General features: G+C 38.9%; 1 protein-coding gene across 1 annotated transcript in view; it reads right to left on the bottom strand.

Moving 5' to 3' along the window:
* Positions 1-218: 218 nt before the first annotated feature.
* The window catches only part of nrn1la (neuritin 1-like a), a 65,322-nt gene continuing 49,924 nt past the window's right edge, over positions 219-15,616 (bottom strand). Inside the window, exon 3 of the mRNA XM_020644291.3 lies at positions 219-8,002. Coding sequence (XP_020499947.3) covers positions 7,705-8,002 — 298 coding nt within the window. The 3' untranslated portion in view covers positions 219-7,704. The remainder of the gene's footprint in view (positions 8,003-15,616) is intronic.

A 15,616-nucleotide genomic window follows, 5' to 3' on the forward strand; every position in this document is an offset into this window, starting at 1 on the left:
AAAGTCTGTGGCAAGGACACATTCCACATGCTTAAATCTCCAAGAACTAAAAGCTACTCCACGTACAGCTTAAAAGACTCCTCTGTATTTTTTGGGTTCTCTTTCCCCTTATTTTTACGAGATGGAATCCTGTTTTTTTTTAAGTGTAGGTAACCTTGTTTTCACTCAGCCCAGAAACATTCATTTCAATATCAGAGAGCAATATAAACACATGGTCGTTCAGTCAGCACCAGTTTAATGATTTTCTATAAAGGTAGCAAAACCTACTACGTATGGACTGATGGATGGATGGAGTGACAGAGAAAATACCTCAAAGAGTAGGAGGAGTGAAGGGAGGGAGAAAGAAGAAGAAGAAAAAAGACCAAGTTAAATGTATTGGACAGGCAGATATAATGAAAGACAGTCAAAGACAAATACAGAAGTTCTTCACAAAGGTCTTCTAGAAAGCAGAAATTGTTACATCTGCCTCATTTCAAGACTCTATAGGCCTACTGCTGTACAATACAGAGCTTTTGTTTCTGTCCACACACAAACACAGCTACGTGATTTGAGTTTGCTGTTGTATAGATCCCTGCTTTCATCCCTGGAAAAATCCATCCTTCATCGATGAATCCGTATGTTTGAATCTCCATTCTGTTTGATGCCAAGCCCAAAGCAGCAACCACACCAACACTTTACAGCCAGCCCAGGTTTTTTTTTTTTTTTATCTCACAGGAAAATACTCTTTGTCTCTCATCTTCACATAGGTGTGTGATGTATCTATGAAGTTAACGTGTCATGATCATATACAGACTCATTTCAGTCCTGCTTGTGTGTTTTTCACACATACAAAGGCGAAAGTAAGCTCAGCTCAGCATGCTATTTCTAAAAAAAACAAAAAAACAAGGGAAGTAAGGGAGGGACATTTGGCTAGAAAGCTCTGAATAAAAATCGTATTATTCCTTTGCAATAAAATATACACATGTTATGATTAATTCAACAAACTACCCATACCACAGTGAGATACATAACCCCCCCCCCACACACACACACACACACACAGGTAGTTTAGATGGTAGGATGGGTTCTCTGATGATCATCAGTTAAAACCACACCTTCCAGTGTCTTCTAGCAGGTAATGAATACCAAATTTAATCCAAAGGTTGTACTATTAGAGTGAACATTTGCATTAGTACATACAGTACAATACCTGTGCAGTTTATTTACACATGTCAACAAGATTTTCAATTTCTATTGTTACTTTAACAGATCCTGGAAACTCCAGTTGGCTTTGTTCACTGAACCGGTGCTAGCGAGGGTTAGCGGCATGCTACACGTTTTAGATTAGCTTGATCATTAATGCAGGCATATACAGTGCAACGTGTCCCTGATTACCTTACCAACTTTAAGGTGTCAAAGTCTATTGTTCTGCATCCCTATAGCAGTTTTTAGAGTAGTATAACGCTAACCCTTACAGCCTTTGGTTCAAGTAGAGATATATCAGAAGTCAAGCCCATAATTTCACAAATATTGACTTAAGGCGTAAAAAAAAACAACTAATAGAAACTGTTGAAGCTTTAAAAGCAGCACTTGCATGGCATATATGACTTTTTCTATATACATGTGAAATATTATACTGCTATGTACACTGATATTCATAGAGCTGTAGATATTAACAATATATGTGTTGTAACCTTAAACATTGTCTGCTGGAAAGTTACTCTTAATACAAAAAAAAAGATTGGACTTTAAACATTCAGATATAGCTGTCTCCATTCATTGATCATTAAGTGAGTACAGCCAAACTGAGTGGGCATTTACATGTTCGCCAAAACTATTCTCTTCTTACTCTTTATGTGCATTATTGTAAGAATAATACAGGAGAAGTAACATCGATCATCGCCTTCCTCAATCTTTAAAAATGCATCCCCACTGGCTGAAACCTGGAGGACCCAGGTTTGAGCTTTGAGTTGACGAACAAAGCTCTGCTTACAGCCACTTGCTGACAGCGAGTATATGAATCTGGTTCCAAGGTAAGAGTATGTCTGTCCGATCCTCACTCTTCCACTGCGTTTCTTACTGGGGAATGGTACAGTTTTATTATTGTAGCTAATCATTATGAATTCTGTATGTAGTTGGCAGTCAAAACAAACTTTTGGCTGTTTTCTGGTAAATGCACTGAAAGCAAGATTGTGTTTGATTTTCAAGACCATTTGTCAGTCAAACATCGGTCTTAAAGAACAACTATCACCAGTCAACTGTGTTTTTGAAGTTCTATTAGCCCAACAAAGTTACAAGCTGCCAACTTACTGTCTAATATTGAATTTCAATAGTTTAAAGGTCCAATTTGTGAGATATTTACTGAATTAAATCATAAAATTATCTTACTATATCATCAGGCATTAAGGAAACCTTTTATCTTGAAGTCCTGGTATCTCAACAACACGGCAGCCAATGTGTCCTCCTTCTAAGTTTCGATTCCGGTGCAGAAAGGTTTGATTTTGTTTTGACCAGAGAAGTAGGCAGCCCCCCTACACAGCCTCCACTACTCTGTTTGCCTGGCAAACCAACAAGAGTGTTGCAGGGATGAAAGTGGGCAAGCGAACTGGTTCAGCGATAACTGAATCTACCCGACCTAAAAAGCCTTTGTATTTTTCTTATAAGCGCCACAATCAGAAATGAGGTAAAACTAGGATAAATATTAAAGCTGTTTTATAAAAATGGAGTGGTTAGAACACAGAAAAGTAGGACTGTAGGGACAAGGGGGCGGAGGGAGACAGCTCTCTCCAATGTTTCGAATTTGAACTGCAGTACCCATTTTAAACACTACGTGTCAGAGTTAAATATTGGTCCTTTAAGTCTAATCATGGTTTAAATATAATAAAATGCTTTTAAACATCAAACACTCAACACGTGTTATCATCCACAGTGGAGAGAGAGAGAGAGCAAACAGCCTTTGCTGTGACATAAAGCATGATGTAATATGTGGGAGGGAATATGAGTATGGACAGCCACACAATATGGAGGCTACCAATCATCTCTGCCGTTTATTCACTGTAATAACTTCATATATACTGTTCCAATAATGTGACAATGATGCATTGGTGTTTGACAATATTTCCCTTTCTCCTGCAGTCATTTCACTCCAATTTAACCTATTTGTCAGAGCACCAAGCTGTTGCCCGAGGCCAAGGGATGTACAGTCTCAAACCCAGTGCTGCAGAATAATTCCCCTCTCTGCTGTGGTCATTAACGCTGCACTCACTCTGCAGTGTTATTGAAAAGCACTATGAAATGGGATTTGTCCACCTGCCTTACATGAAACATATCATCTCATAAAAGAGATTTTATGAGTTGTTGTTTTTTTTACATTGTAGAGCTTCTCTGCACAAAAATGGACTTTAACAATCAATCCTGAGGCAGTTCTTTTTTCATAAAGCAATGCTTTTTGTTAGATTATGAGTGCTGAACTCACTGCAGGTCTGTTTTTATAAAAACACATCCAATCTGATATATCTTGGTGGCTTGAACTTTATGATTTACTCAGTTTTAGCCTCCAGTGACGTCTTATCAGAGGTCCATGGAGATAATTTTCAAATTGCTGCACCTTGGTGAATCAGCCATTGAGGTCTCTAATAGCTAATTCTGTCAGTCTAATTAAAGTTCAAACTACAGCGGTCTCTTCAAACTGTCCAAGCATATCTCTGGGCTAAATCCCTTATGAAAATAATAGCTGTGTGCTGATTGGAGTTTTTTTTATTTAATTAATTAAAAAAACACTCTTTATTTCTACCCACTTCAGTTTGCCTTGCAATTAGATTCACCTTGCATCTGCTAGAATTCTGCTAATGGGCTCAAATAGCTAATGGGTTGATTATGAGCAATGCAGTTTTCCAGGGTCAAGATACCAGAGAAATAGCTAATTCTGTGAGAGCCTCTATGTGAAAAGAATGAAAAGAAGATTTTCTTCTAAATGTGAGGGTTCCGAATTTGATTAAGCAAATAAAAAGGAGGGTATATAACTTTATGTACGGATGTTTTCAATATCTCTCTGTTTAATTCAATTCTGTACGTATGTTTGTTAGGCAGCCTTGCCACTGGCAAGGTAGGCAGGCTCGATCAGTTGTTATGGTGAAGCATGACTCTCTTTGGGTATATTCGTCAAATCCAATTTTATTTATTAGCAACTTTCTTTAAGTGTGTGAACTGTTGCAACCTGTGAGGATTTGAGTTTGTGCTTTTTTCACATTCTGCCGTAGTTCTTTAAAGTCAGCATGGCTTTGATTTATTTTTTGAGAGGAAAGAAAAGTAAACCTGCAACCTAAAGCCCCCTGAGTAAAACACACTCGCTGTGAGACAGGTGGGTTTAATCTTCCAACCAGGCAGGACGGTGTTTGTTTTCCAGGTGTACTCATCTCTCTCTCTCTGTGTGTCTCTAATCTGATAGTGTTTCTGAACCCAGGCCAGACAGAAACAACTGTTACCCACAGCCACTTAGAATAACAAGCAGCTCTAGCAGGCCTGCGGGGCCAAACTACGGCTCCCGGAGCATGAAATACACTTGGCATGCTAGAGGACTGTGATTCTGGCAGGCGAACATATTGGTCCCATACTGTTGGCTTGCGGAGTAGGATGCCAAAGAGGAGCCCTGGAGGATTTATACCTGGGCAAGCAGCAAATAAAAACAACTCTGGTACGGTCTGACTTTAGTTTAACTTCAGCTCCAAACTTACTGCAGGTGCTGCAGAGGAGGCTGAAATGATGATCCAAAAATATGCGTGCATATATGTGACATTTCATGCAATGTTCTTTCTTTCTTTTTTAAGATTCTGTGAAAATATTGCTCTGTCAGCGCATTTATTTGGAATTTTAAGTCTTTGCAGATTTCTTTCCATCACTGCAGTATAGACTTCTTTTTTATTTGTGGTCCTAAAAGGTTTATGCGGTGATAGGACTTGTTCAGTATGAAGACAGATTGCAGGAGCCTTTATTTCTAGTCTGATCTCATTCCCTTCTCTCAGATGCCCTTAGATGATGTTGTTCTCAAAGGCAACAAACAAACAACATCAGCAGCTGAAACAATGTGATTGTGTCTCAAAGCATTTATTGACTAATCCTTACACACGAGGCAATTTACAAGAGGGACTCCTATTCTACTTGAAGTTCCTGGGTCTCGCTTTCTGTTGTGATTCCTCCAATGGCAAAAGTTTATTGTTCACTATATTGAGCCAGGATTCTTGGGACACTAAATTTAGTTTGTATCCATGTAGGGAAAATTAAAACAACCTCTTGTCTCGTAAAAAACAAACTGAACTACAAACTGAATCTGTGCTTCCAGCAAGGAAAAACATTCAGAGAATCATTATTGGTTGTTTTTATCAGTTAAACCCATACACATAATTAAGGACACAGTTAAATGTCATTTTGAGAATCTTAAGTAATGTAGTACTGAGTGATGTCAGGTATACTTTGACAGAAATTCAATCTATCATGAACTTTAATTCCAAAATGTCAGTGTTTTAACAAGCATCTTATGTCTCATAAGGGACACAAAACAATCAATTAGGCCATAACCATTTTACTCAAATGTCATTTTTTAATCAATGCTGTAATTGCTGCCTATCATGAGTCTGGTTCTGCTCAAGGGTTCTGCCTGTTAAAAGGAAGTTTGTCCTTGCCACTGTTCACGTGCAAAATGGTTTGCCAAGTTGTTTTGCTCATGGAGGATTAATGTTGGATCTTCTTGTGAATTGGTTGCTGCAGTATTGATCTGAATGTTTTACATTTTTCTAAAGATGTTTAAAGTGCTACATTTGACAGAAATGTTTTGTGTGTGTTACATGTGCTGCATGTGTAGACACTTCAGGATAATACTCTGCCTCTCTGCTCTGTTATCTGTCCGCTCATGCGTCCACAGTTGTAACAAGCACCAGGACAAAGTGCCACCGATAAGAATACACATCAACTAGGGTAACTGAATATCTGCCCTGGGCTTCCAGCTGAGAATGTAACAGATAATATATTACAATAGATAATATAACAAGAGTAAGAGAGTAAAGTCTTTTATCTGCTCTCTAGTCTGGAGATAACATTTGTTATGAATCAGCGATATAAAAATAATAATCGATAGATTTACATCATCCTACCCATGTTGACAGTCAGGTGACCGTATGCTCTGGGCTGAGTTTCATCTGTGCTCTGTTAAAAGGCTTAACCTTTTTATTTTGAATAAACTTTTCTTGTAGCTTTGTTAGGAAAACGAAAACGCTTTCAAAGGAAGGAGGAGGAGAAAAACAAATATATTGTTCAGTACTAATTCAAGTCAATTTAATCCTAAATGAATAAATGAATAACCCTGATAACCAAACAATTGTGCAGGTCAAGAAAAAAACCTTCAAAAGTGTTTTTCCTTTTTTGTGTAGAATCTGTTTTTCACATTTTGTTTTTAAGAAAGTGATGAGATTTTAAGAGCATTTTTCTCTGATATTAAAAGCCATCAAGCCACTTTTGTTTTGACTTTTAGTTTCAGCATTGATTCTTTATTTATGCCTGTAATTGTTGTTGATGGTGGTTTTAAGATGGGCAGCATTTGGACACCAGACAGGAGAGAGAAACAAGAACTTCTCCAGTAAGAGACTTGAATTATACTTACTGTAGATACGTATATATATGCTGTGATTTTTCACATTTATAATACCCGTATTTTTAAAATTGTACAATACTTGAAGTGTGCCACATTGGAAAGCAAAGAAAGCTAGTAGCTTGTTGCAGCAAAACCCAGATTATTGATTTAGGAACTTGTTGTGGCGCACTAGATTTCAAGTGGTGCGCGGGCAACCCCCTGGGATCCATCTTAGTCTCCCAGGCATTTTTACCAGAGCCCATCCAGCTCATCATGCTCACCACTACGTATATGGATGCACCTACCTACCAAGGTTATGGATGCAAACAAAGAAATACTCAGACAACTTCTTTTGCACCTTGCATAATTTAAGCCACATGTTGCCACGCACCTCATCAACGTATCATAACAAGGATGTGTCTGTTAATAACCCTAATTATCTGTATTTTCATGGTAAAAAGGGGTCTCGTATCTCCAGTGCTGTTCTTATATTTCACTGATCATCTTTGTTTAGGTATGAAGGGGGAAAGTCATGTCATTAATTTTTGTTTAAAAAAATGATTTTCTCAGCAGTAGCAGTTATTAAGTCGGGTATATTAGAATGAGATAATTATCCAATGTTTTACACTTTTAAGCGGGTAAACCGGAAAACTTAAGTTGCCTAGTCATGCCTAGCTAAGCTGTTTTGTTTATCAAGTAGGACCATTAATTTTTCTCTCAGACACTCAGGTGGACAGACTACCCTGGAACCATCGTATACAATCTCATACAGCAACATGGCAAGAGATAGGGGATAAGACAGACTGCATGGGGTTTCTGTATTCTGTCTAACTATGAACGTGTTTAAAAGCCTGTTTGTGTTGTGGCGTGTATCTCTGTATGAATCTTATGAGGGATTCCAACAGAGAGAAATGCAGAGTATATGCATAACACGGCACAGGCTATACCAAAAAGACTGCGGGGCCTCTGAGCATGCAGTTAGAAATATTCAGCCCCTGGCAAAGCAGAGGACACAAAATAAAAGGCTGAGGGTCTATGGAATTGTGGGAGGAAAATACATACAGTTTATATATATTCACACTAGTCCCATGTCTCTGGGATAGTTATATACAAAACAACAGCAACAGTAGAGGAGCCAGTAGCACAAGAAGGTGGGAGCTGCGTGCCAGATGATCAGTATGCCCCCTTAGAGACTCCTGGTTGATCTCCTCCTGATTGGGTGAGTTGCGTGGGGAGGCCGAGGCTACCGCATGGTTGTTGCGGTTGGAGCACATATCGTACAGGTTTCCGGAGAACTGCATCTTCTTAGATTCTTGCCGTAGAGATTCCCAGACAGCTGCTGCTTCATCTGGACAGCCAGCCATTGCTACGTTAGCGCAGTCGTGAAACTCATCCCAGGATCTGCAGAGAAAAGGAGGACAGAGGTAAAATTATGACACTAAAAGCAAAAACAGACCAAAACAGATCAAACCAATTGAGTCTCATTATCATTAGAGCTACTCTATATGCTTTGTAAATTAGACCTTGAGAAGGAGCAGATAGTGTGAGCAAATGTAACACAATTTATGGAGCTATTAGCAGCTGCAATCCATTCTTGGTGAACCCGACCCTTAATGTGCTTTCTTTTTGAATGGAGGTTGTTCCAGCCATTTCTGATGCAGTCCCCTCTTTGTTAATAGGCTTTTGCAACATGTGCAGGACACTGACATTAAAACAAAATCATTAAAAAAATTATTTTCAAATACATCATTAAACATTTAGGGATTTCAAGTAGCAAGTTCACTTCACCTGTGGCTCCTTTCCCGCATGTCATTCCCTACTCTCTCTCCCTGATTTTCAACTCTATCCACTGTCCTATCATTCATTAAAGGCACAAAAATCCCTAAAATAAATCTTAAAAAAATGAAAAAAGAAATGCTGCACAATAACTGCCCAGTGATCTTGCTGCCGAACCCCAACAGTGCAGATATTTAATGCTAACAACCGTACATACACAATAACCATTTTTGCTGAATGTGGGCTTTTACATTCACCCACCCCCAAAAAAATCACTTCTTATGTTTCCTTTTTGAAGGGAACCTAATGTACTGGAAATTAGTATATTTGTTCCTAATTCTTAATGGCCTTCTAGTGACAAAATATTTTTTCATGTAATAGTTTATGCCAATCTGATGAATCAATAAAGACTTAGACACATGAAGCTCGGCATAAATTCAAAGAAGACTGTTTCATACTCATTCATACTTTCATTCATTAGTCATCATTCATTCATGTTGCTCTCTCTCTGCCTCACCCTCTCCCTCTGTCTTCCTGCTCAGGGGATTTGCTGATTAGGGGTGTTTACTCTTTAAGAACTGAACCAACCACATTCTTCCACAACTTCTATCAACCAATCATCCTTCTGCTTTCATATTTAAAAAATCGGTTCTTGTCTCCTTTACTGTCATTTTGGTGTTTGATTGCTGCAACCCTCTTCCCCACCCCCCCCCAGATACCTTCATTCCATGTGTCCAGGTCCCACCATGTCCACTCATCATCCTGCATACTTCCATCAACACCACCACCAGCGTCTACACTTGCTCATGGGGGTATCCTGCTGTCTGTCTCGTTACCTCTTCGAGTACAAGAAGTCATCACGATGGAGTCAAACTGTGAGTCACACTAAAGCTAGTGCTCATTTTCTCTTTTTCCACACTTGTAAATTAAATAATTGTTCACTCATTATTTGGCTCGTCTGGTTGAAATAAGTGTGAATGTAGATAAAGATTAAGTGACAATGTTGCTGTCATCCTCGGTGGTGATTTTGCAGTCTGTTGAGGCCCAAGGCAAGACAATTCACATCTCCAAACAGCGTTCATCCCCATTATGTTGTAAAAAATCTGACAACAACAAAAAATGGTGGAAGTTATTGATTAAAGTGTCTCTCATCCATACTAAGGGCTAGACAAGCATCATTCACTCATTTGCTATCATATGAGTCAGTACTGTAAGATTAGGGCCCCTTTAGGGAGGTTTCCTACTGTCATTGCAAATGTGGCATATTTTGAGCCACTGCTGTGGTTTTACGTGTATCAGCCCTTAGGGGCCCCCTGCTGGCCTGGGGCCCAAAGCAGTTGCCTGCCTTGCCTGTTGACAAGCAGAGCCTCTGGTCATCCTTGCACTGAGAGAATCAAAGTTAATCTATATTTGTTTGCTCCCTTGACTTCTTTTTCAGTTGCCAAGAGACCCTCTGCTGATCCTCTCTGCTCTGAGAGCAAAGGTCGCCCTGTGGATGAGACTAAAGTGTGGAAACACCTTCATTAGTTCAGGGAATAGAAACCCTGTCTTGACTTTTGAATCACTGCTGAAGTAAATCCAACGGAAGCAAAATGGACTTTTGAAATCCTTTTTTTAACACGTTTAGGAAAAAAAGTGAAACTGAAAAAGATTAAAGAAGTTTGAAAGAAAGATGAAGAGACAAAAGGAAGACATTATACTTAGAGCTTTCTTAAGCATACCGTTTAAAAAAACCTTCACGTCCATATTTTAAGTCTGTCTGATCGTTATTTGCTTCTTCATTTCATAATGAATGTTTTGGTTAAATTGTCTCAGAGGAAATACTAATGGAGTTTTAACTAGAAGAGGAGAGAGGAAACGCTGCTTAAAGAGCAGATGGCTCTATTCAAGAAATGTAAAACAAAATACTTTCACAAAAGCGCTTTCACACATAAAACATAAAATCATCTAAACTGACGACTTTGTTGTGTCTGCTGTTGGCTGACAGATTACACACCGTCAAACAGACTGATAAGAACTTCATGGATAAGAAAGCACAATAATTCTTGATGCATCTCAATAAACTACATCATTCATTTTCTATATTACTGCACCTGGCTCCTTTTCATCCTTTTAAACCTGCACACAGATAAAGCTGAACAACTTTTTATTGAGGAAGTGCTCCAAAAAATGTAACTGTAATATTTGAAAATCCTTCTTCTTTTTTTCTAGGGTTAGGGTTAGGGTTAGGGTACCCTAACCCTAACCCTTTTTTTGTAGAGATTGGACAGTGGAGCTAAGCTCAGCCACTGGCGCCCCAGAAATTCAATTTAATTTTTAGCTACTAAGTATGTGATTGATTGAATGATTCATCACTGCAGAAAATAAGGGATGATTACAAAAATGTTATTCACCCAAATGAAATAAGAGTATGGAACAGGACACTGATTTCTGCAGTCCCACATTGTGATACCCTGAAGGCTTATATCATTATTGATCTTATCAAGTGAATCTGTCATTTTAAATTATACCTTAACTCTCGCATCATAACTCCTTAGATCTATTAAAGAAGTAAAATAAATAAATAAAAATTCTCATTAAGGAGGACTTATCACTTATCTCCAATATTTGTTGTTTTGAAGACATTTGCTCCTTATCATGAGTGCAAAAATGCAAGCAAACCTAATATGTTGTGTCTCTCCTGACAGAATGAAGCATGCACCGTTCCTGTTTGCTGTCTCAGACAGATGGAACTTTTTGGATACATTTTGTTACTCTGTTGACGCATTGGGGAAGACACACTTAGGAACATGCTAACACGGCTTTAAAAAAAAATAAACAGCAACTTAACGCCACTGCAGGCTTTGACAGCGTTTGGCCGTTGTCCAGGACTTAAACACTCTGTCGGCTACTGTAGGAGGACAACATCTCGGCGGCTTCTGTGGGAGGAACAGCTGCTAAGGGGGAGGGGGGCTGCGGTGTTCAAATGTGTGTGTTTGTCTGTCTCAGCAAGTAAAGAGGGTGAAAAAGTCAGAAAGAGAAAAAGGGTGGCACCATGTGCAACGCTGCACTTTTTTGGTGTGTATGGATCTGGTGTTGTGTGTTTCCTCCAGCAGTGTTTAAGTGTGTGTGTGTGTGTGTGTGTGTGTGTGTGTGTGTGTGTGTGTGTGTGTGTGTGTGTGTGTGTGTGTGTGTGTGTGTGTTTCTTTAGGTATAGATGTGTGGGTCTCTGCTCAAGTCACAGGTGGTGCAGAGACAGCAGAAACACAGTGAGGACACTGACAGACAACCAGCTGCATTCACAGAAATAAAACCTCCTGAGAGTTTGTCTGTTTTATAACATGCTGCTGCTGATATCAGAAAACATCCAAACCCCAGCTGTGTCCTTGTAGGACCATAAAGGGAAAAGAATGGTTATAACAATAATAATAATAATAATAATAATAATAATAATGATAATAATAATAATAATAATAATAATAATAATAATAATAATAATAATAATAATAATAATAATAATAATGATAATAATAATAATAATAATAATAATAATAATAATAATAATAATAATAATAATAATAATAATAATAATAATAATAACAGCTTCTGTATATAATTTAGTATTTTTTTGATCAACAGAAATGACAAATTTTGGATTTCTAGCTCTGATTTTCACTTTTTCATACTGGTGAATATCTCAGTTTAATACTTTTAACATTTTCAATACCTGTGAGTTATTTCAAAATGTATTTGTTTGGTAATTTCTAATCAGATCAAATCAATAAATATTGCGGGTCTTAGAAATGGTTTGGCATTAAGACTTACCCCGTTTTTCTACACTTTGTGATCTTCACATGACTTATGGCACATTTGGAGAAGAGACTAAGCCTTCTGCTGGTATGTAGTCATGAAGACGCCGGGCCTAACTCACTAAGCATGGATTGTGGCAGCTAATAGCTCCAAAAGCTGGGCATCATTTGCTCATGATATCTTCTTTGTCTTAAGGTCAAATTCACAAAGCACAGCGCTGATGATACTTAAGCAAATAGACACACAAAATGTTGGTCTACTCAGTTTGTTCTTGTTTTGCATCTGAATGTTGAGGGAAGTTATCTGCACATTTACGCTGCACAGAGCTCTTCTGCTGGTGGAGCTGTTTTGTCCACATAATAAATATAAGCTGGGAGAGGAGTGGAAACTTTTTCAGGGTTTGTTTTGATGCCAGATTTGAGAATGAGATCAAATATGGGTGTCAACGTTTAAAGCAAAGCTTCCTATCTAAATGGAGCAAGCAAGGGCAACTTGAAAAAAGCAACATTTTCATTCTCATGTGAACAGCTCCAGACGTCTACATATTTTATTTTTAATTCATATAGAGTTGTTTCCTGATCATGTGATCATGACCTAAGTAGTAACTGCCCCATAGTAGGCCTGTTACTAAGTCCCAACAGATAATTGCTCTACCTGAACTGTGCATGGCTACTACACGGCAGGTGTATGCGAATTAGACGCCTTTTGCAATACTTCTCGTTTACAAGGGTCAATTATTTCCAAGATGTCTTCATAATGGCTAAATACATGCAGCACTGGCGCACATAAGACACTGTTTGCCCTGCAGCACAGTTCGGAGTGCATTTAACTCCAAGTGTGTGAATCAGGCCCAAAGACTCCTGTCAACCAAAACCTGGTAACAAAGACATGGCCACCACTTCCCCCCACGAATGTTGATGCTTTGAAATCACAAAGAGCCCAGCTTGAAATGTGCTCACAGGAAGATTTTTTAAAGAAGTGATACAATTAACCATGCAGGCCTAAAGCCCTAGCATGTGAGTTCCCTGTAGTGTTGATTGTATCATATTATGATGATGTTCTGCAGTAACATAACACCATATTTTATTACATGTAATATCTACAATTTCTAGAGAAGAAATTCAGTCCCTATCTAAGAAGTGCCAAGCAAAGGTTGTAGCCACATACGAGCCATTTCAAAAAACCTGACACGCTCACACAAGATCTTATGTATATGTTGCTGCTGCAGTGTCTCAGGTTTCAGCGAATATTTTATGCATTTATTCTTATTTGAAATTCAATTTCAAGGCTGCAGCTTTATAGATCTAAGATGCCACTTTCTCTGAGAGTGTTTTTGTCAAAAAGAAAAAGGGTAACTGCATCTCTTCCCTCTTGCCTCTTAATAATTTCTAAACCTACATAATAACCTCAAAAAATGCCAAACTTGGAATGTTTTGGGGTCTTTTGTTGAAATCCCAACTGCTGTATCCTTTATGAGCTAAGGGCAGTGCGGAAAATGGATAAGAAAATATGCAATGAGATGCAATGAAAGTCTTATCTCACTCTGTGGAGGATACAAATACAAAGGCCACATGAAAAGGTTTCTGTGAAATAGGACTGAGTCTTTGTTTGTGTGTGTGTGTGTGTGTGTGTGTGTGTGTGTGTGTGTGTGTGTGTGTGTGTGCGTGTGTGTGTGTGTGTGTGCGTGTGTGTGTGTGTTAATTCATCTTATGATTACACAACAAACATTCTTATTTAGGAGCTGTTCATCAGTGAGTTTATGTTGGAGTGTGTGCTAGTCACAGGTGTTGGTCTCAGTAGAAGGTTCATAAAACTTCTACATCTAAATCTTTACCCAAAACGACAGCTTAATGCTAATTATAGTTTTAACATGTACTTTGATTACTACAAATGAATTTGCTGAGAGCCTGTAAAATGTTTAATACATTTCCTTTATGTAAAGTGCTACCAAGTTTTCATTTAAACCTCCCTCATTTTTTTTAAAGCTGCAGCCAAAGGTTACAGTTTAGTTCTATTGTATCTACTTCTTCTGTATCTTTAGCCCAAAATATTCCCTTTCCACCTCACCTACTCAGGATCCACAATGAATGATTGCAACTGCATAAAGTCTATTGTGAATATGAGAAATAAAATCAGCACTGCACTCATGGGAGGGCTCTGACAATGGAGCAGCCTTGGCCTAGATTCAAGTCACCCCCCCCCCCCCACACACACACACACACACACACACACACACACCTTTCATACTACACTGTAGTCTGCATATGTGTGTGTGCTAGTTTAAGTGTGCACATACATGTAACTCTTCAGAGGGGAGCGCTGTGCTACCTCCTCATTAGGTGACTCTGATAAAAGCGCTAAAACCATGCTCCTAAGTGGAAAGAGGGAGGGAGAGTTGAAAAGGAAAACATTGTGGAAGGATGAAGGGAGGTGAAAAAAGACAAGAGCGAGAAAGAGAGAGCGAACAAAGAGAAGGGAGAAAGAGAGAGGGACGCAAAGAGGACAGAGAGTGAAAATTAAAGGAAAGAAGAAGTGAGGTGAGGACATAGTTTGGGGAGAAGTGTGAATGTGGTCATGCAGATCTGTGTGTGTGTGCGTGTGTGTGTGCGCGTGTGTGTGAGAGAGAGAGAGAGTGAGAGTGAGAGAGAGAGAGAGAGCGCTGGTGTCCCTGCATCAGGCAACACTCACACTAAGGTGGCTGGGTTGCAGGATTAGTAGTTTAATTGGTACCTTAAGGAATAGAAGAGACTTAACAACAGTGAATTGATACCATGGGTGGGCTGCAGGGCCATGGTGACACACACACACATTCTCACACACACACACACACACACACACACACACACACACACACACACACACACACACACACACACACAAACACATACAAAAGTTGTTGAAAGGTAATATTCTTGGGATAATCCCATACTTTTATTGAAGCAAAAGTCAATTTTTAAATCAAACCTTATGTAATGTAACACAAGCTCAAGCTTCCTCTTTAAAGGCAGAGCCTTTGTTATTTTTGTTTTTGACCTAATAGAACCTCATCCTAGTTGTATTTTAATGTAATAATCATCCCATATGACTTCATCATCACCAGCTGTCTCATTGTATCTGCAATTGATGGTTGTGTGAATAAAAAACTGTGGCCACTGTTAGCTTGGTAATTTAAACATGGCCGGTTTGCACAGGATATTAGGTGAAAATTCAAAAGGCAATCTCTCCAACCTATCAGTTTTCTGCAGTGATTTAACTTCACCTAATCACATCTGCTCAGTTGGCATAGAAACCCGAAAAAAAGGTCATGTGCAATATTAAATAGCCTAGTGGTTAGTGGGCGCGCCCATGTAGGCTGTGGTCCTCCATGCCAGGGTTCAAGTCCGACCTGTGGCTCCTTTCCCGCATGTCATTCCTCACTCTCTCTTTCCCCTATTCCTGACTCTATCCACT

The sequence above is a fragment of the Labrus bergylta genome, chromosome 7, assembly GCF_963930695.1.
Source record: "Labrus bergylta chromosome 7, fLabBer1.1, whole genome shotgun sequence".
NCBI classification, from domain to species: domain Eukaryota; kingdom Metazoa; phylum Chordata; class Actinopteri; order Labriformes; family Labridae; genus Labrus; species Labrus bergylta.